The 27,616-nt window shown below is 42.6% G+C and overlaps 1 protein-coding gene across 1 annotated transcript; it reads left to right on the top strand.

Annotated features, from left to right (window-relative positions):
- Window positions 1-22,622: 22,622 nt before the first annotated feature.
- LOC123442963 (FRIGIDA-like protein 4a) lies at window positions 22,623-27,131 on the top strand. Its single transcript, XM_045119159.1, has 3 exons — window positions 22,623-23,974; window positions 25,519-25,694; window positions 26,487-27,131. Exons 1-3 carry the CDS (start codon window positions 22,696-22,698, stop codon window positions 26,913-26,915), a joined length of 1,884 nt encoding a protein of 627 aa, XP_044975094.1. The 5' UTR covers window positions 22,623-22,695; the 3' UTR covers window positions 26,916-27,131.
- Window positions 27,132-27,616: the final 485 nt, after the last annotated feature.

Consider the following 27,616-nt stretch of genomic DNA (forward strand, 5'->3'; position numbering starts at 1 on the left):
GTGTGGAACGCGAAGGTGCCATCCGTTCGGCACTTGATCGGGACGGATCGTGAGATGGTTCGTGGGATGGATCTTGGGACGGTTTGTGGGACGGATCGTGAAGACGTACCACTACATCAACCACATTTATTAACGCTTCCGCGTAGCGATCTACAAGGGTATGTGGATCCGATCTCCCTCTCGTAGATGATCATCACCATGATAGGTCTTCGTGTGCGTAGGAAATTTTTTATTTCCCATGCTACGTTCCCTAATAGATAGTTCATGTCATTGGAAGACCAACATCCATATATGATGATCCAACAGATGTTGAGAAGGAAGAGCCAGCTGCTACCCCTCCTCCTGCCAAGCAACAGAAGCTCATGCAGATGCTATACCCAAGAAGGCATCCTCCAAGCCCAAGAATGTTGTTTCCCCAAGCCTAAGGGGAGGACTACCATAGATGTGCCAACAGATGAAAATAACAAGGCCCAGTGCGTGATAGGGATCTTGTTGGTGTTGATGTTGATGCCATAGTGCTCAATAAGCTAAGTCCAAGATTGCGTGAACATAACTATGCATATCTTGTTGCTGAGAACATGAAGGATAGTAAGGATAAAGGACTAAGGAAGTGGAGAGCTAAGGAACCCTATGCCACAAAGAGGAAGATTTTCATGGATTATCTTTTCCACACCAAGGAGCAGCATGACTTCTATGAGACAGTGCTCCTTGACAAGAGCCCGACAGTGAGTGTTATGAGATATGTGGACTGGAAGTACATTGATGCAGAGGAGAACAAATATTTGTTTCCCCATGTCTATGAGAGATTCATACTCATTGGCATTGATGATTTCACTGGCACATAGATGACTACATGGACTGATGAGGTCATTATGCACTTCTACACTACTCCTCATTTCTATCCAGATGGGAAGATTGTGTGGATAACAGAGGCTATCAGATACCAATCCACAATGGAAGAATGGGCTGCTTTGATAGGTGCTCTAGAGGCATAAGAGGGAGATGTGGGTGTTTATAGTAAGCCCAAGAAGGACCAAAACTCCATGGCCAACATGTACACACCCATTCCCAGGGAGTATCTGAATTCCCGTAAGCTTGGTTCAATTTACTTTCTCATGGCATGACTTCCCACCTCTAACACCATCAGTGGTGAATCCAGGATTGGACCAAGCCCTGGGCCCCACGCATGCTATAGTATATCTATAGTATCAAACAGTGCGCATGTTACTACAGTCAACGAGGATCCGTCACTGAACACCATCACGAGATATACTTTCATGCCCAAGTCAGGTGATAGAAGATGATAAGAGGCTACTCAATCAACATTAGCATCTTGTGGACGCTAACACCAGATTCAGAAGGATAGATCTCATTGTGGAGACCATCAAGAGGACTGCTGCTGACCAGTAGAGATCTTGCAGATATGCACCATACATTCAGATGCTTATCAACTCCAAAGTTGGTAGTAAATTTTATCACCTTGATCGTCCAAACCTGCCACTTCATCTAGAGTTCGCGGAAAATATTGTGACGATGGATCCTTCCCATCCCACTTCTACTACACCTCAGACATGGATTGAGGTTGAGGATCAGGGAGATGTTGCTAGAGTTGCTAGTGCTCCTGTGCTCAAGACCAAGGCAGACCAGATGTCTTATCTTATCAGTGCTACTCAGAGGATTGAGTAGAGTCTAACTGACATTGCGAATAATCAAGTGAGCTCGAGGGTAGACCAGATGTCTTATCTTATCAGTGCTACTGAGAGGATTGAGCAGAGTCTAACTGACATTGCAAAGAACCAAGTGAGCCTCGAGCGAGTCTTTGAGACAAAGCTCCACACTTTTAAAATTAAGGTGACTCAGGTCAAAGTAGGGATGGAATAGTTGCATAGATATATGTGCTACCTCTTGAGCTTGCGTTGGTTTTTCCCTTGAAGAGGAAAGGGTGATGCAGCACAGCAGCAGTAAGTATTTCCCTCAGTTTGAGAACCAAGGTATCAATCCAATAGGAGTATCAAGGCAAGTGTCCAGAGTACCTGCACAAAAACAAACAAGCTAGCACCCAATGCTATAAAGGGGTTGTCAATTCCTTCAAGATTGATTGCAAAGTGAGATCTGAAGGCGGAAAGTGCAACAAAGTAAAAGTGTAAGGCTGAAAATATGATGTGAAGTAGACCCCGGGGCCATAGTATTCACTAGAGGCTTCTCTCATGATAGAAAATATTACGGTGGGTGAACGAATTACTGTCGAGCAATTGATAGAACCGCGCAAAGTCATGACGATATCTAAGGCAATGATCATACATATAGGCATCACGTCCGAGACAAGTAGACCGATACTTTCTGCATCTACTACTATTACTCCACACATCGACCGCTATCCAGCATGCATCTAGTGTCTTGATTTCATAACAAACAGAGTAACGCCTTACGCAAGATGACATGATGTAGATGCATAAATTCATGCAATAGATATAAACTCCATATTTTTACCCTCGATGGCAACAACACGATACGTGCCTCGCTACCCCTTCTGTCACTGGGTGAGGTCACCCCACGGTATGAACCCAAAATCAAGCACTTCTCCCATTGCAAGAATTATAGATCAAGTTGGCCAAACGAAACCCACAACTTGAAGAGAATTACAAGGATATGAAATCATGCATATAAGAGATCAGAAGAAACTCAAATAAGATTCATAGATAATCTGATCATAAATCCATCTCGACAAACACACCGCAAAAGAGGATTACAATTCATCGGATCTCGACAAACACACCGCAAAAGAGGATTACATCGGATAGATCTCCATGAAGATCATGGAGAACTTTGTATTGAAGATCCAAGAGAGAGAATAAGCCATCTAGCTACTAGCTATGGACCCGAAGGTCTATGGTGAACTACTCATGCAACATCGAAGAGGCAATGGTGTTGATGGAGAAGCCCTCCGTGTCTGAATCCCCCCTCCAGCACGGCACCAGAACATGCCCCAGATGGGATCTTGCGGAGACAGAAGCTTGCGGCGGCGGAAAAGTATTTTCGTGGCTCTCCTCCGTGGTTTCAGATTTTTAGGGAATTTATAGGCGGAAGAACTAGGGCAGGGGAGCCACAGGGGGCCCACAAGCCTGCTAGCCCCCCCTTGCCCCCTAGGCCGGGCCTGGGTGGCTTGTGACCTCCTCCAAGGTCCCGTGCCTTGGTTCTCAAGTCTCCCGCGTGTCTTCTGTTCCAGAAAAAATCTTTTCGGAGGTTTTATTCCGTTTGGACTCCATTTGATATTCTCCTCTGAAAAAGGTCAAAAACACGGAAAAACAGGAACTGGCACTTGGCACTGAGTTAATAGGTTAGTCCTAAAAAAGATATAAATGCATACAAAACATCCAAAGTTGACAAGATAATAGCATGGAACCATCAAAATTTATAGATACGTTGGAGACGTATCAAGCATCCCCAATCTTAACTCCTGCTCGTCCTCGGGTAGGGAAGTGATAAAGACTGAATTTTTGATGTGGAATGCTACCTAACTTATTTGTCCTTTGTAACTTCTTTCTTGTGACATGAATGTTCAGATTCGTAAGATTCAAAACAATAGTTTGATATTGACATGAAAACAATAATACTTCAAGCAAACTAGCAAGGTAATCATGAACTTTCGAAATAACAAGGCCAAAGAAAGTTATCCCTACAAAATCATATAGTCTGGCTATGCTCCATCATACCCACACAACGAATTTAAATCATGCACAACCTCGGTATTGGCCAAGTGATTGTTTTCACACTCTTACTTTCTCAAACCTTTTCAACTCTCACGCAATACATGAGCGTGAGCCATGGATATAGCACTATAGGTGGAATAGAGTGTGGTGGAGGTTGTGAGGCAAAAAGGAGGAGATGGTCACATCGACTCAGCATATCAAAGGGCTATGGAGATGCCCATCAATAGATATCAATGTTAATGAGTAGGGATTACCATGCAGCGGATGCACGAGAGCTATAAGTATGTGAAAGCTCAAAGGAAGAACTAGTGGGTGTGCATCCAACTTGCTTGCTCACGAAGACCTAGGGCAATTTTGAGCAAGCCCACCATTGGAATATACAAGACAAGTTATATAACGAAAATTCCCACTAGTATATGGAAGTGTCAAACCAAGAGACTCTCTATCATGAAGAACATGGTGCTATTTTGAAGCACAAGTGTGGAAAAAGATAGTAGCATTGTCCCTTCTCTCTTTTTCTCTTTTTTTTGTTTGGGCTCTATGGCCTCTTTCCATATATTTTTTTGTAGGCAACTTTGGTCTCTTTTTTTTTATTTCCTCACATGGTACAATGCTCTAATAATGATGATCATCACACTTTTATTTACTAACAGCTCAATGCTTAGAGCAATGATGACTCTATAGGAAATGCCTCCAGCAGTGTACAGGGATGTGCAACGATCTAGCTTAGCGTATGACATTGAAACATCTCGTTAGCTATCTTACGATCATGCAATCGCAATATGAAAGTGACGGCACAAGTCATGAGATGGAACGGTGGGAGTTGCATGGCAATGTATCTCGGAATGGCTATGAAAATGCCATAATAGGTAGGTATGGTGGCTGTTTTGAGGAAGGTATATGGTGGGTTTGTGCACCGCAAAAGTTGCACGGCACTAGAGAGGTTAGCAATGGTGGAAGGTGAAAGTGCATCTATACCATGGACTCACATTAGTCATGTAGAACTCATATACTTATTGTGAAAGTTTTATTAGTAATTGAAACAAAGTGCTAAAAGCATACTCCTAGGGGAAGGGTTGGTAGGTGTTAACCATCGCGCGATCCCGACCGCCACACAAAGGATGACAATCAATAAATCAATTATGCTCCGACTTCCTAACATAGCGGTTCACCATACGTGCATGCTACGGGAATCACTAACTTCAACACAAGTATTTCTAGATTCACAACACCCTACTAACATGACTCTAATATTACCATATCCATGACTCAAAACTAATTGAGATGAATCAAACTTCTCTTCACAAATCAATGCACATGAATATGGAAGTTTTTATTATATCATCTTGGGATACCTATCATCTTTTAGGACTACTTTCATAGCACAAGCCAATTACCAAGTTACTCAAAGAGAGCACTCTCAAAAAGATATAAGTGAAGATCGAGAGTTCTTATTTCTCCAAAATATGACACCGTCGTGCTCTAAAAAGATCTAAGTGAAGCACTAGAGCAAAGTTATCTAGCTCAAAAGGTATAAGTGAAGCACATGCGAGCTAAATTGCCTAACTCAAAAGATATAAGTGAAGCTCAATGAGTATTCTAGCAAAATCACGATGAGTGCATGTCTCTCTCAAAAAGTGTGCAGCAAGGATGATTGTGACACAACAAAAAGAAAAGACTCCTATAATACACGATGCTCCAAGCAAAACACATATCATGTGGTGAATAAAAATATAGCTCCAAGTAACGTTACTGATGGATTGAAGACGAAAGAGGGGATGCCTTCCCGGGGCATCCCCAAGCTTAGGCTTTTTGGTGTCCTTGAATTTGGCTTGGGATGCCTTGGGCATCCCCAAGCTTGAGCTATTTCCACTCTTTATCCCATTGTCCGTGAGAACATCACCCAAAACTTGAAAACTTCACAACACAAAACTTAAACAGAAACTTGTGTTATCATTAGCACAAGGAAACAAACCACCACCTCTTTTAGGTCCTCTAGTAAACTTGATTTCTATTTATATTGGTGTTAGATTGCTGAATTCTCACTTTTCCATGGCTAGTAACCCCCGATACTATCCATAGTTTCATCAAAATAAGCAATCAACACAACAAAAACAGAATCTGTCAAAAATAGACCAGTCTGTAGCAATCTGTATACTTCGTATAATTCTGTTATCTCAAAAAATCTGAACAATTACGACAATTTGGGCAATTGGAATATCAACCAACAGCAAACGGAATCAACTCAAAATCTCTTTCTGGATAAAAATGAAAAATAAGTTCGTGAGCGAAAAGTTTCTGTCTTTTTCAGCAAGATCAAACAACCATCACCAAAATTAGTCATAAAGGTTTTACTTGGCACAAACACAAAAATAAACACAAAAAACACAATCATAACAGAATTACGATGGTGTGGACGCAACAAAATAGAAAGCAAAAAATCAAAGATAAATTCATTGGGTTGCCTCCCAACAAGCACTATTGTTTAACACCCTTAGCTAGGCATAAGGCGATAGAATCACGTATCGTCGTCTTTGGTGCTCAAACCATAAGTAGCCCTCATCATGGATTCATAAGGCAATCTTATTTTCTTTCTAGGAAAATGTTCCATGCCCTTCTTTAATGGAAATTGAAATCTAATATTCCCTTCCTTCATATCGATGACAGCACCGATAGTCCTTAAGAAAGGTCTACCAAGAATGATAGGACTTGTCGGATTACAATCAATATCCAGCATAATGAAACCTACGGGTACATAGTTCCTATTTGCAATAATAAGAACATCATTGATCCTTCCCATAGGTTTCTTAACAGTAGAATCCGCAAGATGCAAATTAAGAGAGCACTCATCAATCTCATTGAAACCTAGAACATCACATAAAGACTTTGGAATAGCGGAAACACTAGCAACCAAATCACACAAAGCATTGCATTCATAGTTTTTTATTTTGATTTTGATAGTAGGTTCCCACTCATCATGAAGCATTCTAGGAATAGAAACTTCCAACTCAAGTTTCTCTTCAAGAGATTTCATCATAGCATCGACGATATGATCGGTAAAGGCCTTGTTTTGGCTATAAGCATGTGGAGAGTTTAGCATGGATTGCATCAAGGAAATACATTCAATCAAAGAGCAACTATCATAATTGAATTCCTTGAAGTCCAAAGTAGTAGTTTCAATACTACTCAAAGTTTTGATATCCTCCACTCCACTTTCAATGCTTTTAGAATCAAGATAGATAGACTCCGAATCATTGGGGCGTTTCTCAACCAAGGTGGATTCATATCCAGCCCCATCATCATTAGGTTTACACTAGAAAACAAGGATTCAATGGGAGTCACACCAAGCACTTTAAGATCTTCGTGATTCTCATCACGCGAACACGCCTTTTTAAGCCATTCATGTCTAGCACGAATTTGGGCGGTTCTTTCTTTGCTCTCATTCATGGAAACGCGCATAGCTTTCAAAGTTTCATCCATATTGATCTTGGGAGGAGCACATCTCACTTTCAAAGCATCAATATCAAGAGACATTCTATCAACGGTCCTAGCCAAGTCATCAATTTTGAGCAGTTTTTCTTCTATGGACGCATTGAAAATCTTTTGCGAGTTGATGAACTCTTTAATATTACTCTCTAAATCAGAGGGTAATTTGTTGTAATTTCCATGAGCATTGTTGTAGGAATTGCCAAAGTTATTAGAGGGATTACTAGGAAAAGGTCTAGGAATATAGTTACCTCTAAAAGCATTGTTGTGGCCAAAATTATTTCTACCAACAAAATTAACATCCAAGCTCTCATTACTACTCTAAATCAAGGAAGACAAGGGCATATCATTTGGATCTAAAGGAGCACCTTTACTAGCAAACAATTTCATTAACTCATCCATCTTGGCACTTAGAGAGTTAATTTCTTCTATAGCATGCACTTTTTTACTAGTAGGTGACCTTTCAGTGTGCCATTGAGAATAGTTTGTCATGATATTGTCTAGGAGTTTTGTGGCTTCTCCTAATGTGATTTCCATGAAAGTTCCACTAGAGGCAGAATCCAAGATATTTCTAGAAGCAAAATTCAAACCAACATAGAAGATTTGTATAATCATCCATAGACTCAAGCCATGAGCTGGACAATTTCTAATCATCAATTTCATTCTCTCCCAAGATTGTGCAACATGTTCATGATCTAGTTGCTTAAAATTCATGATATCATTACGGAGAGAGATAATCTTCGCCGGTGGAAAATACTTGGATATATAAACATCTTTGCACTTGTTCCAAGAATCAATACTATTTTTGGGCAAATATGAAAACCAAGTTTTTGCTCGATCTCGCAATGAGAACGGAAATAGCTTCAATTTAGTCACACCATTATCCACATCTTTCTTCTTTTGCATATCGCATAACTCAATGAAGGTATTAAGATGGGATGCGGCATCTTCACTAGGAAGGCCAGAAAATTTCTCTTTCATAACAAGATTCAGCAAAGCACCATTGATTCCATATGATTCCGCACTAGTGGCGGGAGCAATCGGAGTACTAATAAAAACATTATTATTAGTATTCGAGAAGTCACAAAGTATGGTGTTTTCAGTCATGGTGACTTCAGCAAGCAGACAAGCACACAAGCAAGCAAAAAGCAAGCGAAAGAAAAGGGCGAACGAAAAAGGCAAATATTTTTGAAATTTTTGTTTTTCAGAAGTGGGGGAGAGGAAAACGAGAGGCAAAAAAGGTAAATGCAAGAGATGAGTTTGTGACAGTTACTTGGATAAGCTTCACTTAGAATAGTCCCCGGTGCCAGAAATTGACACGTTGGAGGAAGACTATTCTTGACTTGATACTCCCCGGCAACGGCGCCATAAATCCTTCTTGATACCTCTTGAGCGTGCGTTGGTTTTTCCCTTGAAGAGGAAAGGGTGATGCAGCACAGCAGCAATAAGTATTTCCCTCAGTTTGAGAACCAAGGTATCAATCCAGTAGGAGTATCAAGGCAAGTGTCCAGAGTACCTGCACAAAAACAAACAAGCTTGCACCCAACGCTATAAAGGGGTTGTAAATCCCTTCAAGATTGATTGCAAAGTGAGATCTGAAGGCGGAAAGTGCAACAAAGTAAAAGTGTAAGGCTGAAAATATGATGTGAAGTAGACCCGGGGGCCATAGTGTTCACTAGGGGCTTCTCTCATGATAGCAATTATTATGGTGGGTGAACGAATTACTGTCGATTAATTGATAGAACCGCGCAAAGTCATGATGATATCTAAGGCAATGATCATACATATAGGCATCACGTCCGAGACAAGTAGACCGATACTTTCTGCATCTACTACTATTACTCCACACATCGACCGATATCCAGCATGCATCTAGTGTATTGAGTTCATGACGAACAGAGTAACGCCTTAAGCAAGATGACATGATATAGAGGGATAAATTCATGCAATAGATATAAACCCCATCTTTTTACCCTTGATGGCAACAACATGATACGTGCCTCGCTACCCCTTCCGTCACTGGGTGAGGCCACTGCACGGTATGAACCCAAAACCAAGCACTTCTCCCATTGCAAGAATGATAGATCAAGTGGGCCAAACAAAAGCCACAACTCAAAGAGAATTACAAGGATATGAAATCATGCATATAAGAGATCAGAAGAAACTCAAATAAGATTCATAGATAATCTGATCATAAATCCACAATTCATCGGATCTCGACAAACACACCGCAAAAGAGGATTACATCGGATAGATCTCCATGAAGATCATGGAGAACTTTGTATTGAAGATCCAAGAGAGAGAAGAAGCCATCTAGCTACTAGCTATGGACCTGAAGGTCTATGGTGAACTACTCACGCATCATCGGAGAGGCAATTGTGTTGATGTAGAAGCCCTCCATGTCCGAATCCCCCCTCCGGCAGGGCACCAGAATGTGCCCCAGATGGCATTTTGCGGAGACAGAAGCTTGCGATGGTGGAAAAGTATTTTCGTGGCTCTCCTCCGTGGTTTCAGATTTTTAGGGAATTCATACGCGGAAGAACTAAGGCAGGGGGCCCACAAGCCTGCTAGCCCGCCCCCTAGGCCGGGCCTGGGTGGCTTGTGACCTCCTCTGATGTACCCTGCCATGGGTCTCAAGTCTCCCGCGTGTCTCTGTTCCAGAAAAAATATTTTCGGAGGTTTTATTCCGTTTGGACTCTGTTTGATATTCTCCTCTGAAAAAGGTCAAAAACACGGAAAAAACAGGAACTGGCACTTGGCACTGAGTTAATAGGTTAGTCCCAATAAAGATATAAAATGCATACAAAACATCCAAAATTGACAAGATAATAGCATGGAACCATAAAAAATTATAGATGCGTTGGAGACGTATCAATGTGGATGGCGACATTTGATGATGATGAGACTATTCCTCCCACCACAAAGCAGTTCACCACTCAGGGAGTCTGGTACTAAGGGGTCCTTGGGTTGCTTACCTATTTCCATGGGTCGAACTCGTGCGATGTTCTATCATCATTATTGGACTATAGATAAATAAAGTGATGTTGTATTCAAGATGGACTCCTCCGAAGACTTGGTGTGTACCCCATGGTCACGTAGTGATTGACATATTCCTCCTTGATGTATGATCGATGTTGTGTAATCCTAGCACCCCTGGTATCTGTGTAACCTAGGAGACTTTAGTTCATAGGACAAATTAAGCTCATTACTCCTAGGGTTTAGAGCACAACATCCGATCTCGAGGTAGATCAACTATGTACTTTGTATGCCATCATAAATATAACAAGAGCATGATGTAGGGTTTTACCTCCATTAAGAGGGCCCGAACCTGGGTAAACACTCTGTACCTTGTCTCCTATTACCCATTGATCCAAGATCCATAGTTCGGACCCCTACCCGAGATCCGTCGGTTTTGACACCGACAACCACTATGCTTAGATCTTCAACAATTCTAGTTATAAACTCCAAGGCTACTATGTTTGCTCCAGCTTCAACCACTATAGATGCACCTTCAGTTCCTCGAGTGACCACTCCTCTGACTCAGTAGACTTCGACAGAAGCTTTCACCGACACACTTCTCTCCACTCCATCGATGACCACCGGAGCAGCAAGTCAGAAGACTTAATCGCCCCATGGAGGAGATCCATCCCAGAGCGATGTTCACTTCTATACCTTTCAAACTTTTTGGTAACTTGTTGGCAAAGGGGGAGAATGTGTATATATCATATGGCTTTGAGAGAGAGTGTGTGTTTCGTCTTTTGCTTTTGGTTATTTCACGTTCTTGATACATTGGTTTCATTTTGCCATCTTATGGTTGAGAGTGTTTGCTCATATAATTTGTCACTAATGCTATGATTGATTAGCCATGTGCTATATATCATGATCATTCATTTGTATTATTGGTGATGTGCATTATAATTCATTCATATCATATTATGCTCTCCATCAAGATGTAGGTGGCATGGAAGGGTGACCCATGATCCTAATAAACTGTGCACTTGTATTCAAACGCAAATACTAAAAAATGCACAAATTTAAGGGGAGCTCTTGGTTATCACATACTTCTCAAAGCGACGATATCATTCATTAATTATATCTGTTGTCTAAGATTTTATCTATACGTTTTCATCAATTACCAAAAAGGGGGAGATTAAAAGTGCATTTAATGTCTGGGTGGTTTTGATAATTAATAACAACATATATGTCACTAAACTAACAATTTTCTCAAGTACATTTCAGAGAAGTTCAATGATTGGCATGGCTCGTACATGTGATGCGGAACCCCTATTATGCAAAGGGAATATACTGGCAAAAGCTGCAAGAATCTACATTTTGTTTAAGTGATATTGATCGCACTGAGTCCATGGGAAAACCAATACCATTAAGAGGGGATGAGGTAATGATGATGATCTTGTTGCTCAAGTGCTTAGAGATTTGCCACCAAAAACACTCAACCACATTCTCAACAAAATTATGTCTAAAACCCTAAAGAAAAATTGGTCCCACTGAAGCTTTCATTTCGGTGCCATCGAGTTACCTATGACAAAGCCCCTAAGCTAAACCCTAATATCTAGGTGCTATCGAGACCGTGGTCGGTGCAACCAAAAAGTAGTGACCAACTTGTTGGAATCAATTGTATTAATCTTGGAATCTCCAAGATGAAATTCTCATAACCTCCGAGTCATTGGGACTACTCAAGTTGAACTGAATCGGTCTCACGGAGTTATTTCCTTTGGTATCACCGAAAAGCCAAAAGCTACAACCTTTTGAACTAATCGGTACCATCGAGATTATATTTTGGTGCCACCGAGTTGGCTAATAAAGTTGTAACGATTGTACTTTTTGTGAAGGCTATATATACCCCTACACCACCACTTACTCTCAAAGAGAGCCATCAGAGCGAAACTACACTTCCACAACTCATTTTCTAAGAGAAAACCACCTACTCATGTGTTGTTATCAAGGGATTCCACTCCAACCAACAGATCCTTGATTTCTAGCCTCCTCAAGTTGTTTTCTACCCAATCATCCTCTTCTACCAAGCCAAATTTCTATAAGAGAGTGACTGGGTGTTCAGGAGACCATCTTTTGAAGCACAAGAGCACGGATTTCATCATCAACACAACATCTATTACCTTTTGGAGACTGGTGTCTCCTAGATTGGTTATATTTCGCTTGGGAGCCTCTAAATCATGTGGAGTCGAACCAAGAAGTTTGTAAGGGCAAGGAGATCACCTACTTCGTGAAGATCTGCCTGAGTGAGGCTAGTCCTTCGTGGACGTAAGTCATGATGGCATAGACAAGGTTGCTTCTTCATGGACCCTTCATGGACTCGCGCAACCGTTAACCTCCGTGGGTTGACGATGTCTCCATCAACATGGACGTACGATAGCACCACATATCGAAACCACGCCCAAAACATCGTGACTTCATTGCGTTTGATTTCTACTTGTAATGCCTTTACTTTTCGTTGTTCAACTCATAAACTTGCATGTTTAGGATGTTGCTAGACTCGATAGAATGCTAAAACTTTCCAAACACTAAAATTGGGAAAAATTAAGTTTTAATTGGTCAAGTAGTCTAATCACCCCCCTCTAGTCACACTTTTGATCCTACAACTTCTCATTTCGCTTAGCCATCCAACCTTGCCCTCCTTTAGAGCTCACACGTTCGGCGGCGCCCCGGTGCCTCCTTTGGCGGTGGGCGTGGCTCCCCTTCCTAGAGTCGCAGTTCAACCTATACGTGACTTCCTCTTTAGATTCGTGCTCCGACGGTTTGGGACTACTCGGACGCGGCCATGGCAAAATCCCTGCATTCTATGTTGGTTGCAGCGACACATCTGGCTATCGTGTCCTTCTTGGAGGCGTTGCCATGGGCTTTATATGTGCCCTCTTCGAACATCAGGGGAAACACTAGGTTCCAGTTATCCAGATCAGACGATGACGGTGTCTCAGCGTTGTTATCCTTCATGAAGGAGTCATTTTATTTGCTCACGGCGTCCTTAGTTCTTATTTTGGAGATGTTGGTTGTCTAGTTGTTGTTGGGGAACCTTGCATGGGAAACAAAAAAATTCCTACGCACACGAAGATCTATCATGGTGATGTCCATCTACGAGTGGAGATTGGATCTACGTACCCTTGTAGATCACACAGCGGGAAGGGTTAAGAAATGCGGTTGATGTAGTGGAACGTCTTCACGTCCCTCAAACCGTCCCACGAACCGTCCTGTGATCCGTCCCATGAACCGTCCCGCGATCTGTCCCACGATCCGTTCCGATCTAGTGCCGAACGGACGGCACCTCCGCGTTCACCACACGTACAGCTCGACAATGATCTCGTCCTTCTTGATCCAGCAAGCAAGACGGAGAAGTAGATGAGTTCTCCGGTAGCGTGATGACGCACCGGTGGTGGTGATGATCTACTCCTACAGGGCTCCGCACGAGCTCCCCAGAAATCCGATCTATAGGTGAAATTGTGTGGTATAGGCTAGAGTTGCACGTGGCAAAGTTATGTCTCAAAACAGCCCTAAACCTCTAGTATATATAGGAGGAGCCAAGGGGTGGGGAAAACCCTAGGGCACCGGCCAAGGAGGACTCCTTGGGTCGGATGACTTGGGGAAGGGAGGAGTCCTTCTCTAACCCCACTTGGATTAGGACTCCTTCCTTATTTTCCCACCTTTTTTGGATTTTCCACTTTTTCCTCATGGGCTTTCCTTGGATGACTTTTTCAGCCCATTATACCTTATTGTACATCCAATAAACCCACGTGATCCCCTTGGGGCGTGGTGGGACGACCCAGTGGGCCTCCGGAACCCATTCGTCATTCCCGGTACAATGCCGGCAATGCCCAAAAACTTTCCGGAATCCAAACACTAACTTTCTATATATCAAGCTTCGTTTCCAGACCATTCCGGAAACCCTCGTGACGTTCGTGATCTCATCCGGGACTCCGAACAACCTTCGGTCACCAACACATATAACTCAACTATACTAAAACATCATCGAACCTTAAGTGTGCAGGCCCTCCGGGTTCGAGAACTATGTAGACATGACCCGAGGCACTCCTCGGTCAATATCCAATAGTGGGACCTGGATGCCCATATTGGATCCTACATATTCTCCGAAGATCTTATCGGTTGAACCACAGTGTCAAGGACTCATATAATCCCGTATGTCATTCCCTTTGTCCTTCAGTATGTTACTTACCCGAGATTTGATCGTCGGTATCCGCGTACCTATTTCAATCTTGTTACCGAAAAGTCTCTTTACTCGTTCCAGAATACAAGATCCCGTGACATACACTTAGTCACATTGCTTGCAAGGCTTGTGCGTGATGTTGTATTACCGAGTGGGCCCCGAGATACCTCTCCGTCACGCGGAGTGACAAATCCCAGTCTTAATCCATGCTATCTCAAAGGACACCTTCGGAGATACATGTAGTGCACCTTTATAGTCACCCTGTTACGTTGTGACGTTTGATACACACAAGGTATTCCTCCGGTGTCAGTGAGTTACATGATCTCATGGTCATAGGAATGAATACTTGACATGCAGAAAACAATAGCAATAAAATGACACGATCACATGCTACGTTCATAGTTTGGGTCTTGTCCATCACATGATTCTCCTAATGATGTGATCCCGTTATCAAGCGACAACACTTGTCTATGGTCAGGAAACCTTGACCATCTTTGATTAACGAGCTAGTTAACTAGAGGCTTACTAGGGACAATGTTTTGTCTATGTATCCACACATGTATCTATGTTTCCAATCAATACAATTATAGCATGGATAATAAACGATTATCACAAACAAATAAATATAATAATAAATAATTTATTATTGCCTCTAGGGCATATTTCCAATAGTCTCCCACTTGCACTAGAGTCAATAATCTAGTTCACATCACCATGTGATTTTAACGAATCCAACACCCATATAGTTCTGGGCTTTGATCACGTCTTGCTCGTGAGAGAGGTTTTAGTCAAAGGTTCTGAATCTTTCAGATCTGTGTGATCTTTAAAAATCTTTATGTCATCCTATAGATGTTGCTACTACGTGCTATTCGGAAATACTCCAAATATCTACTCTACTATACGAATCCATTTCACTACTCAGAGTTATTCGATTAGTGTTAAAGCTTGCATCGACGTAACCCTTTACGACGAACTCTTTAATCAACTCCATAATCGAGAAAAATTCCTTAGTCCACTAGTTCCTAAGGATAACTTTGACCTCTGTTTTAGTGATTCAATCCTGGATCACCTTTTGTACCCCTTGACAGACTCATGGCAAGGCACACATCAGGTGCGGTACACAGCTTGGCATACTTCAGAGCCTACAACTAAGGCATAGGGGATGACCTTCGTCCTTTCTCTCTCTTCTACCGTGGTCGGGCTTTGAGTCTTACTCAAATTCACACCTTACAACACAGCCAAGAACTCCTTCTTTGCTAATCTATTTTGAACTCCTTCAAAAACTTGTCAAGGCATGCACTTCATTGAAAGTTCTATTAAGCGTTTTGATCTATCTCTATAGATCTTGATGCTCAATGTTCAAGTAGCTCTATCCAGGTTTTCCTTTGAAAAACTCCTTTCAAACAACCCTTTATGCTTTACAGAAATTCTACATTACTTCCGATCAACAATATGTCAAACACATATACTTATCAGAAATTCTATAGTGCTCCAACTCACTTCTTTGGAAATACAAGTTTCTCATAAACCTTGTACGAACCAAAAAGCTTTGATCATCTCATCAAAGCGTATTTTCCAACTCCGAGATGCTTGTACCAGTCCATAGAGGGATCGCTGGAGCTTGCATACTTGTTAGCATCCTTAGGATTGACAAAACCTTCTGGTTGTATCACATACAACCTTTCCTCAAGGAAACCGTCGAGGAAACAATGTTTTGACATCCTATGTGCAATATTTCACAAACAATGCATCAACTGCTAAAGTAATTCCAACAAACTTTTAGCATCGCTACGAGTGAGAAAGTCTCATCATAGTCAACTCTTTGAACTTTGTCGGAAACATCTTTGCGACAAGTCGAGCTTTTCTTAATGGTGACTTTTCACCATCATTGTCTGCCTTTATTTTAAAGATCCATCTTTACTTAATAGTCCTACGACCATCAAGTAGTTCTTCCAAAGTCTACACTTTGTTTTCGTACATGGATCCTCTCTTCGATTTCATGGCCTCCAGCCATTTGTCGGAATCTGGGCCCACCATCGCTTCTCCATAGCTCGTAGATTCATCATTTGTTTAACAACATGACCTCCAAGACAGGGTTACCGTACCACTCTGTAGTAGTACGCGACCTTGTCGACCTACGAGGTTTGTAGTAACTTGATCGGACGCTCAATGATCACCATCATCAGTTTCCACTTCAATTGGTGTAGGCGCCACAAGAACATCTTCCCGCGCCCTGCTACACACTGGTTGAAGTGACGGTTCACTAACCTCATCAAGTTCCACCACCCTCCCGCTCAATTCTTTTGAGAGAAACCTTTCCTCGAGAAAGGACCCGTTTCTAGAAACAAACACTTCGCTTCCGGATCTGAGATAGGAGATGTATCCAACCGTTTTGGATATCCTATGAAGATGCATTTATCCGCTTTGAGTTCGAGCTTATCAGACTGAAACTTTTCACATAAGCATCGCAACCCCAAACTTTTAAGAAATTATAGCTTAGGTTTCTCCAAACCATAGTATTTACTGTGTCATCTCAACGGAAATACGCGGTGCCCTATTTAAAGTGAATGCAGTTGTCTCTAATGCATAACCAATAAACGATAGTGGTAATTCGATAAGAGACATCACAGTATGCGATGTATCTAATAGGGCGCGGCTATGACGTTCGGACACACCATCACACTATGGTGTTCTAGGTGGCATGAATTGCGAAACAATTTCCACATTGTCTTAACTATGTAGCAAAACTCACAACTCAGATATTCATCTCTATGATCATATCGTAGACAGTTTATCCTCTTGTCATGACGATCTTCACTCTGAAATAGCTTTGAACTTTTCAATATTTCATACTTGTGATTCATCAAGTAAATACTCCTGTATCTACTCAAGTCGTCAGTGAAGTAAGAACATAACGATATTCACTGCGTGCCTTAGCACTCATTGGATTGTACACATAAAAAATGTATTACTCCCAACAAGTTACTCTCTTGTTCCATGTGGTATTTTTTGCATGTCTCAAGTGATTCATAATCAAGTGAATCCAAATGATCCATCCGCATGGAGTTTCTTCATGCATTTATACCAACATGTGTGGTTTGCATGTCTCAAACGTTTAAAAAATGAGTGAGTACAAAGATCCATTAGCATGGAGCTTCTTCATGCGTTTTACACCAACATGACTCAAGTGGCAGTGCCACAAGTAAGTGGTACTATCATTATTACTTTCTATCTTTTGGCACCAATATTATGAACATGTGTAACACTACGATCGAGATTCAATAAACCATTGAAGGTAACTATTCAAGCAAATAGAATAACCATTATTCTCTTTAAATAAATAATTGTATTACACTAAACACAATCCAATCATGTTCATGCTCAATGTAAACACCAAATAACAATTATTTAGGTTTAACACCAATCCCGATGGTAGAGGGAGCGTGCGATGTTTGATCACATCAACCTTGGAAACACTTCCAACACTTATTGTCACCTCGCCTTTAGCTAGTCTCCGTTTATTCCGTAGCTTTTATTTCGAGTTACTAATCACTTAGCAATCGAACCAGTATCTAATACCCTCGTGCTACTAGGAGTACTAGTAAAGTACACATCAATATCATGTATATAAAATATACTTATGTTGACTTCGCTAGCCTTCTCATCTACCAAGTATCTAGGGTAGCTCTGCCTTAGTGACCGTTCCCCTCATAACAGAAGCACTTAGTCTCGGGTTTGGGTTCAATCTTGGGTTTCTTCATTAGAGCAGCAACTGGTTTGCCGTTTTATGAAGTATCCCTTCTAGCCCTTGCCCTTTTTGAAACTAGTGGTTTTACTAACCATCAACAATTGATGCTCCTTCTTGATTTCTACTTCCGCAATGTCAAACATTGCGAATTTCTCAAGGATCATCATATCTATCCTTGATATGTTATGATTCATCACGAAGCTCTAGCAGCTTCGTGGCAGTGACTTTGGAGAACCATCACTATCTCATCTGGAAGATTAACTCCCACTTGATTCAAGCGATTGTTGTACTCAGACAATCTAAGCACATGCTCAACGATTGAGATTTTCCCCTTTACTTTGTAGACAAAGAATCTTGTCGGAGGTCTCATACCTCTCAACAAGGGCACGAGCATGAAAACTCAATTTCATCTCTTAGAACATCTCTTATGTTATGTGACGTTTCAAAACGTCTCCCGCGCCTTGCTTCTAAGCCATTAAGTATTACACACTGAACTATCACGTAGTCATCAAAAACGTGTATGTCAGATGTTCACAACATCCACAGACGACGCTCAAGGTGCAGCACACCGAGTGGTGCATTAAGGACATAAGCCTTCTGCACAGCAATGAGGACAATCCTCAGTTTTACGGACTCAGTCCGCAAAGTTACTACTATCATCTTTCAACTAATTTTTCTCTAGGAACATATAAAAAACAGTAGAGCTATAGCGCAAGCTACATCATAATTCGCAAAGACCTTTTGCCTATGTTCATGATAATTAGAGTTTAACTAATCAAATTACTTAATAAACTCCCACTCAAAAAGTACATCTCTCTAGTCATTTGAGTGGTACATGATCCAAATCCACTAACTCAAGTCCAATCATCACGTGAGCTGAGAATAGTTTCAGTGGTAAGCATCTCTATGCTAATCATATCAACTATACAATTGATGCTCGACCTTTCGGTCTCATGTGTTCCGAGGCCATGTCTGCACATGCTAGGCTCGTCAAGTTTAACCCGAGTGTTCCGCGTGTAAAACTGTTTTGCACCCGTTGTATGTGAACGTTGAGTCTATCACACCCGATCATCACGTGGTGTCTCGAAACGACGAACTGTCGCAACGGTGCACAGTCGGGGAGAACACAATTTCATCTTGAAATTTTAGTGCGAGATCACCTTATAACGTTACCGTCGTTCTAAGCAAAATAAGGTGCATAAAAGGATTAACATCACATGCAATTCATAAGTGACATGATATGGCCATCATTTTGTGCTTCTTGATCTCCATCACCAAAGCACCGACATGATCTTCTTGTCACCAGCGCCACACCATGATCTCCATCATTGTGCTGCCATCGAGGTTGTCGTGCTATCTATGCTATTACTACTAAAGATACGACCTAGCAATATAGTAAACGCATCTGCAAACACAAACGTTAGTTTAAAGACAACCCTATGGCTCCTGCCGGTTGCCGTAGCATCGACGCGCAAGTCGATATTAACTTTTACAACATGATCATCTCATACATCCAATATATCACATCACGTCATTGGCCATATCATATCACAAGCATACCCTGCAAAAACAAGTTAGACGTCCTCTAATTTGTTGTTGCATGTTTTACGTGGCTGATATGGGTATCTAGTATGATCGCATCTTACTTACGCAAAAACCACAATGGAGATGTGCAAATTGCTATTTAACCTCTCTCTAAGGACCGACTCGGTCTAAACCAATTCAACTAAAGTTGAAGAAACAGGCACCCGCCAATCATCTTTATGCAATGAGGTTGCACGTCAGTCGATGAAACCAGTCGCTCTTAAGCGTACGAGTTATGTCGGTCCGGGCCGCTTCACTCCAACAATACCGCCGAATCAAGAAAAGACTAAGGAGGGCAGCAAATAGAACATCACCGTCCACAAAACCTTTTCTGTTCTACTCGAGATAACATCTACGCATGAACCTAGCTCATGATGCCACTCTTGGGGAACGTTGCATGGGAAACAAAAAATTTCCTACGCACACGAAGACCTATCATGGTCATGTCCATCTATGAGTGGAGATTGGATCTACGTACCCTTGTAGATCGTACATCGGGAAGCATTAAGAAATGTGGTTGATGTAGTGGAATGTCTTCACGTCCCTTGAACCGTCCCACGAACCATCCCGCGATCCGTCCCACGAACCGTCTTGCGATTCGTTCCGATCTAGTGTCGAACGGATGACACCTCCGCATTCAGCACACGTATAGCTCGACGATGATCTCGGCCTTCCTGATCCAGCAAGCAAGACGGAGAAGTAGATGAGTTCTCCGGCAGCGTGACAGTGCACCGGTGGTGGTGATGATCTACTCCTACACGGCTCCGCCCGAGCTCCGCAAAAATCCGATCTAGAGGTGAAACTGTGTGGTATAGGCTAGAGTTGCACGTGGCAAAGTTGTGTCTCAAAACAGCCCTAAACCTCTAGTATATATAGGAGGAGCCAAGGGGTGGGGCAAACCCTAGGGCGCCGGCCAAGGAGGCTTTCTTGGATCGGCCGACTTGGGGAAGGGAGGAGTCCTTCTCCAATCCCACTTGGATTAGGACTCCTTCCTTATTTTCCCACCTCTTTTGGAGTTTCCACTTTTTCCTCATGGGCTTTCCTTGGATGACTTTGTCAGCCCATTATACCTTATTGTACATCCAATAAACCCACATGGACCCCTTGGGGCATGGTGGGCCCAACCAGTGGGCCCCTGGAACCCATTCGCCATTCCCGGTACAATGCGAGCAATGCCCGAAAACTTTCCGGAATCCAAACACCAACTTCCTATATATCAATCTTTGTTTCCGGACCATTCTGGAAACCCTCGTGACGTCCGTGATCTCATTCGGTACTCCAAACAACCTTCGGTCACCAACACATATAACTCAACTATACTAAAACATCATCGAACCTTAAGTGTGCAGACCCTGCGGGTTCGAGAACTATGTAGACATGACCCGAGGCATTCCTCGGTCAATATCCAATAGCGGGACCTAGATGCCCATATTGGATCCTACATATTCTCCGAAGATCTTATCGGTTGAACCTCGGTTCAAGGATTCATATAATCCCGTATGTCATTCCGTTTGTCCTTCGGTATGTTACTTGCCCGAGATTTGATCGTCGGTATCCGCATACCTATTTCAATCTTGTTACCGTCAAGTCTCTTTACTCGTTCCGTAATACAAGATCCCGTGACTTACACTTAGTCACATTGCTTGCAAGGCTTGTGTGTGATGTTGTATTACCGAGTGAGCCCCGAGATACCTCTCCGTCACACGGAGTGACAAATCCCAGTCTTGATCCATGCTAACTCAATGGACACCTTCGGAGATCCTGTAGAGCACCTTTATAGTCACCCAGTTACGTTGTGACGTTTGATACACACAAGGTATTCCTTCGGTGTCAGTGAGTTACATGATCTCATGGTCATAGGAATGAATACTTGACACGCAGAAAACAATAGCAATAAAATGACACGATCACATGCTATGTTCATAGTTTGGGTCTTGTCCATCACATGATTCTCCTAATGATGTGATCCCGTTATCAAGCGACAACACTTGTCTATGGTGAGGAAACCTTGACCATCTTTGATCAACGAGCTAGTTAACTAGAATCTTACTAGGGACAGTGTTTTGTCTATGTATCCACACATGTATCTATGTTTCCAATCAGTACGACTATAACATGGATAATAAACGATTGTCACGAACAAAGAAATATAATAATAACTAACTTATTATTGCCTCTAGGGAATATTTCCAACAGTTGTTAGTTTGGGTTGCGTGTGAGGGCGGCGAGTGTAGTTGTGTTTTCCTTTGTTTGGGTCATGTTTTTCATGTCTCTTTGCTTCGCGCATCAGGTTCACACCCTTGGATCCTTATTATATATCAGAGTGTATCTCCATACTGAGCATACAATCATTCTAGACGTAGTGGTTAGCACATGTGCGCGGAATTTAATTAAAGTATAGGGAGATTTCCATGAAACAACCAACACATCCCTCTCATAACCATTGACATGTGGGCCAATTCACATTGGCACGCCATATGGACAGTACATACGTCCGTATAGGCATCATATTTGAACGTTCAAATGAGTTGCAACACCAGTTTTGTGTATTTTATAATTTTAACTACCAAAGTGACCGTGTCACATAAGTTGAGGCACCTATGATGTATTTAACTCTATAAGTTCTCAACTTTAAGAAAATGTGCAGCCTCGGTTTTATTTAGGGATACGTTTTTTTTTAAGTTCCAAACATTAAGAAAATGTGCAGCCTGTCTTTTTTTAGGGATACGTTTTTTAATCCTTTGGAGGGATATAAGTTTTTTTTTTAGTGTGCAGCCTGGTAAGTCGTCAAGGCCGACATCTCTAGGCAGCCCAAGTTGTTATGAACAGTCCCACAGATTTAGGACGGTCGAGCCCATTAGGGTCCAGATGCCAGTCCAAACCAAAGCCCACCTTGGCCGTCTCCACACGGCCACGAACCCATCTCGAAACTGCCCCCAATCCAACTCCAGCGCTTCCCAGCCCTCGCCGCCATGGCAACCACCGACGATCCCACCGCCACCGGCGAGGTCCGGCGCCTCCTCGAGCATCTCGATTCCCAGCAGCAACTGCTAGCCACCTGCCACGACGCCTGGTCGCGCACGCTCGCCCACTTCGCCTCGCTCGACCAGGACGTCGCCTCCCGCTCCGCCTCCGTGGACGAGGCCCTGGCCGCCGCCGACGCCTCCACCTCCGAATCCCTCGCGGCGCTCGAGACACGCGAGGCCTCCGTAGCCGTGCGCCTCGCCGAGGCCTCCGACGCGCTCTCGGCCGCCCTCGCCGAGGCCGAGGCAGAATCCGCCGCGCCGCCGCCTGCCGACATCCCTGGCGCCCTCAGGTGGATATGCCGCCGCATGGACGCTGCCTCGCTCTGGCGCTTTATGGCCGCGCGCCGCAGGGAGCTCACCGCCGTCCGTAAGGAGATCGCCCCCACCGTGGCTGCGTCCGTGGACCCGCCCCGTCTCGTCCTCGATGTGCTCAGCGACTTCCTGGAGGCCGGCGAAGGCGCCGGTGAAGACCAGTTCTGGGTGCTCGGCATGCTGCTGCGCTCGTTGTTTGGTTCAGATGGGCGGAAGCCGCCGGAGATAGGAGATACGTTGGTTGAGAGGGCGTCTGTGGTTGCAAAAAACTGGTCTGAGCGGTTTGGGATCAAGAGAGACTCGCCGGCTCCCATCAATGAGGAGTTGGAGATGACAGAAGCTGACGATGTTGATAATGCAGCGGTGCCAGATAAGAAAGTAAAGCAGGCAGATGCAAAAGAGGAGGAGGAGGAAGAGGAGGAGGACGAGGACGAGGAAGAAGAAGAAGAAGAGGAAGAGGAAGAAGAGGTAGAAGAGGTAGAAGAGGAAGAGGCAGAAGAAGAGGGAGACCCGGAGGAGCTGGTGGCTGCATCAGGTGATGAGGAGGAAGAGAACCCGGAGGAAGTAGACAATGAAACACAGGAGGACCCAGAGGAAGCGGGGATGGAAGCACTGAAGGAGAAGAAGGGAGAAGAGGTAAAGGTGGTGGTTCCTGCTGATGAGAAGATAGCCGAAGAAGCAGGGAAGAGCGAAGTTAAGGAAGAGTCGAAGGCAACGGGGGAAGTTGTCAAGGAAGGGGAGAATGGTGCATTGTGGCGAGCAGAGGCACATTTATTCCTGCAGATGGTTGCGGCATTTGGATTGAAAGACAAGTTTGATGGAGAGTTCTTGAAGAGCCTGTTTGTTGCTAACCGTCGAAGGAAGGAACTTGCGAGGTTTGCCTATATCCTCGGGTTTGAGGAGACCGTCGCAGGTGATGATGACCTACTGACATGGTTTTTAAATTTCTTACTTTTGTTATCTGATTTAGTGACAGGTCTTCAGTTCATTGAGTATGAGGATTGCGGACATTCTTCTGAGTTTACTTTGCAAATCAAGGCATTTTCTAGATTGAGAAAGAAATACCCTTAGAACCTGCATTTTCCTTACTTCAACGCAACAACTTAATATTTATTGCTTTCACTGTATGTTTGATTTGGTAGTATGATTTATGCATCTAAATAATCATGTAAACATGCTCAATATTCTTTGTATGACGTTCTTCTTGAGTTGTATTATAAGGTAGTAGCTGTGATGTTGCTTTCTTCTTGGTGGTATACTCCGTATTTAGGGATTAGGACATACTACCTTCGTCCCATATTAAGTATCGCTCAAATGGATGTATCAGCACTGAAATATGTTTACATACATCTATTTGAGTGGCACTTAATATGGGATGGAGGGAGTATAGTACTCCCTCCGTTCCAGAATATAAAGAGGGTGCTTGGATACGTTTTAGTCCCATGACTAAAAGTAATGAGACTAAAACTTGCTAGCCTCACCCATGCTTGGATCCAAGTACTAAAGAGACTAAAACCAAGTTAATGAGCATTTATTATCCTCCAAACCCTCCAATCCAGAACTTGCATGAGGAGTTAAATGAGGAGAGAGAGGACTAATGCATATTTTAGTAGGGGTACCCCTGACTAAAAGATTTTAGCCTCAAGACTAGTTTTAGCCTCTCTTTAGTCAAGGGTGCTTGGAACTTTAGCCTCTTAAAGAGACTAGTTTTAGTCAGACTAGTTTTAGTCTCTTGGATCCAAGCACCCTCAAAGTGTGTCAGTTTTCTTGTAAGTCAAATTTATGTATGTTTGACCAAGTTTATAGAATAAAATATCACCATCTACAATACAAAATCAATAAAATATGAAAATACGTTTCATGATGGATCTAACGATACATATTTGGTGTTGTAGATAACTAGATATTAATATTTTTTCCTAAAAACTTGGTCAAACATGCAGATGTTTGACTTTTGAAAAACTAATACACCTTATATTTTGGAACTGAGGGGATATAAATTTTAAGGAACTAAATTCTACTTGAGCTTACTCATGAGCAAAAAAACATCAGAAGGCTTAGAATAAGTTTGGAAGGACCTTGTTAACTTGACGAATTTAAGCAGCTTCTTGCTTTTGGTCAGTTTTGTGCCTCCGGACTGCATTTTAACTGGGTGAATTGGTGAGAACAACGTACTTTCGAAGTTGCAGTCTGTTTGTTTGTTTGTTTTCTTAGGGTTTGTAGTTTGTTTAATAACCATCTAAAAGGCCTTTTAAAAAAAATAACCATCTAAAAGGCTTGATGAATTGATACTCACAACTACTTCTAACTAGATTAACGTTTTGTTGAAGTTTCTGTGTCGAGTTTCGAACTATACATGATTAGCCTCTGTTTTTTATTCGGATCTGGTGGTTACTATATTTTTAGTAGTTCAGAGAAAAGAAGACATGACTCAACTATTCTGTTATTACTTTGCAGATGTTGTTCAGGAATTGCTTACTTCAGGAAATGTAATCGAGGGTATATATATTGCTCATGAGGCATGTTTGCTTGAGCGATTTCCTCCTGCACCTCTTCTTCACTCTTATATAAAGGACTCCACTGAGAAGGCCCAGGCCATGCTGAGTAGTGGAAGACGCTCCAGTTCTGCTGTTGTAAGACTCCATCCCACTCTCCGAACTTGAGTTATTTTTGTTAAATTCATCATTCAATTTGGTCATCGGTCTTTTTCTCTCTGAATGCCTGCATGAAGGTCATTGATGAACGAAATGAAATTAGTGACATGCCTTTGATTTAAACAACCTGCAGTTCTGTCATATCTGTGACGTGCATCAGTTTTGTTATAGTAGTATCATTTACACAAAAGCAATTACGCCTCTTAAATTTAAACAGTTGATTCAAAATTGTAGTGCCTATGTGATTCATCAGTCGTAGAATCATGTTGAGTATCTTTGAGTTCATAGATTAGTTTGTTCCATGTAGTCCATCCAGACCACTGTTTTTTAGCCCTATCTATTTGCTTGGTTTCCTGTTTCGAGTTTGGATGCACTATTACAAACAAAATTTTATTTCTGTTGGTTAGCTGAGACTTCATCCGTTTAAAAATATAAGGCCAATTTTCTTGTTCAGCATGTAGATTTAGAAATCCATGAAACCAAGAGACAATAATAAATGGAAACGACCTTGCTATCCATGGTGTTAGTGTCGTGGGAGTAAGAGAGAGATAAGTTAGCATGGGTGTTCATATTGGAGAGAGAGGATATAAATTAGGCAAAAAGAGAACAATATCATTAAATTCATGAGCATGATTCTCAAGGTTCGAGGCCTTAGTTACTTGCCCATGGAAAATGAAGCATACCATTATCCTTTTTCCAGTTCTCTATCCCTTCTTCCAGTCCTTGGTAACTTGTGGTACTCAAGAAAGGCATCATGTTTTTTCTCTCCAGGAGGAGTCTAAGTCCTTGGAGTGCAACGCCTGCAAGGTTGTCATCAGGTGCGTTGAGTCCTGCCAGCTAGTACCCGTATTTAACATCGATCACTTAAAAAAGAAGGTGGCGAGGATGGTTAGAGAGAAGGCTGACCGGAAGAGGCTAGGCAGCGGAAACAGATTCCAGAACAAGCGAGCACGGGGAGCAGCCGGGCCTCAGTCCTTCCCTGCTGCAAAGTCTGCAAGGGCATCAGGCTCAGGCTACGGGCCATCATTCCAGAACCCAGTGTCCCGTTCCTTTGGCTATGCGGCTCGTGCTGGGTACGTGAACCCGGCTGCTGCTGCTCAGCCCTACTATGCGCCGGGGAGCATGGCAGCGCGGCGTGGCGGCGTGCTGTATGGCGGACCTGGAGCAGCATTCGGGGCGCAGCAGCCGTACCACCGTTAAGGCCAGCCATAGCCGTTGATGTTGCTGGACAAATTGCTGTTTCTTATTGATTTGTACCACCTTTTGCGTTGTAACATTTATCCTTGCCGTGTAACTCTTAGTCGACTGGATGCGATTTGAAGAGATTCAGTCTTGGTATATGCTTGCTGCCTTCTTTTTGGCTGCCTCTGTATGCGAGATACCGTTTGACTGAATGAAACTGTGCTGAATGTTGAAGAGATTGAGCGCCATTGACATTCAGTCTTAGTATATGCTTGCTGCCTTCTTTTTGGCTGCCTCTGTATGCGATATACCGTTTGACTGAATGAAACTGTATGCTGAATGTTGAAGAGATTGAGCGCCATTGAGATTCAGTCTAGAGCATCACTAGTAGTACCCTCAAACCATCAAACCAGTTTAAGGGTTGAGAATTGGCATTTTTTGGTACTTTTAAAAGTTGAAAATCAGGGGCAAAGACTGAACCACCGTTATAAGGGTTGAATTTGAGGGTTTTAGTTTTTGTCGCAACCTCAACCCTTAAAACTATCATTTAACATATCACAATTATCACTAAAAACACAATCAACCTTGAAACAAACTAGGAAATGAAAATCATTGATGTATGGTTTAATAGTTTACATCACAAAATCATCATCTTCCCCCTCTCATCGACATCATCACCAAAAAGTTGCACCTCGACGCCATCTCCTAGACCACTTCCA

The sequence above is a fragment of the Hordeum vulgare genome, chromosome 3H, assembly GCF_904849725.1.
Source record: "Hordeum vulgare subsp. vulgare chromosome 3H, MorexV3_pseudomolecules_assembly, whole genome shotgun sequence".
Classification (NCBI taxonomy): domain Eukaryota; kingdom Viridiplantae; phylum Streptophyta; class Magnoliopsida; order Poales; family Poaceae; genus Hordeum; species Hordeum vulgare.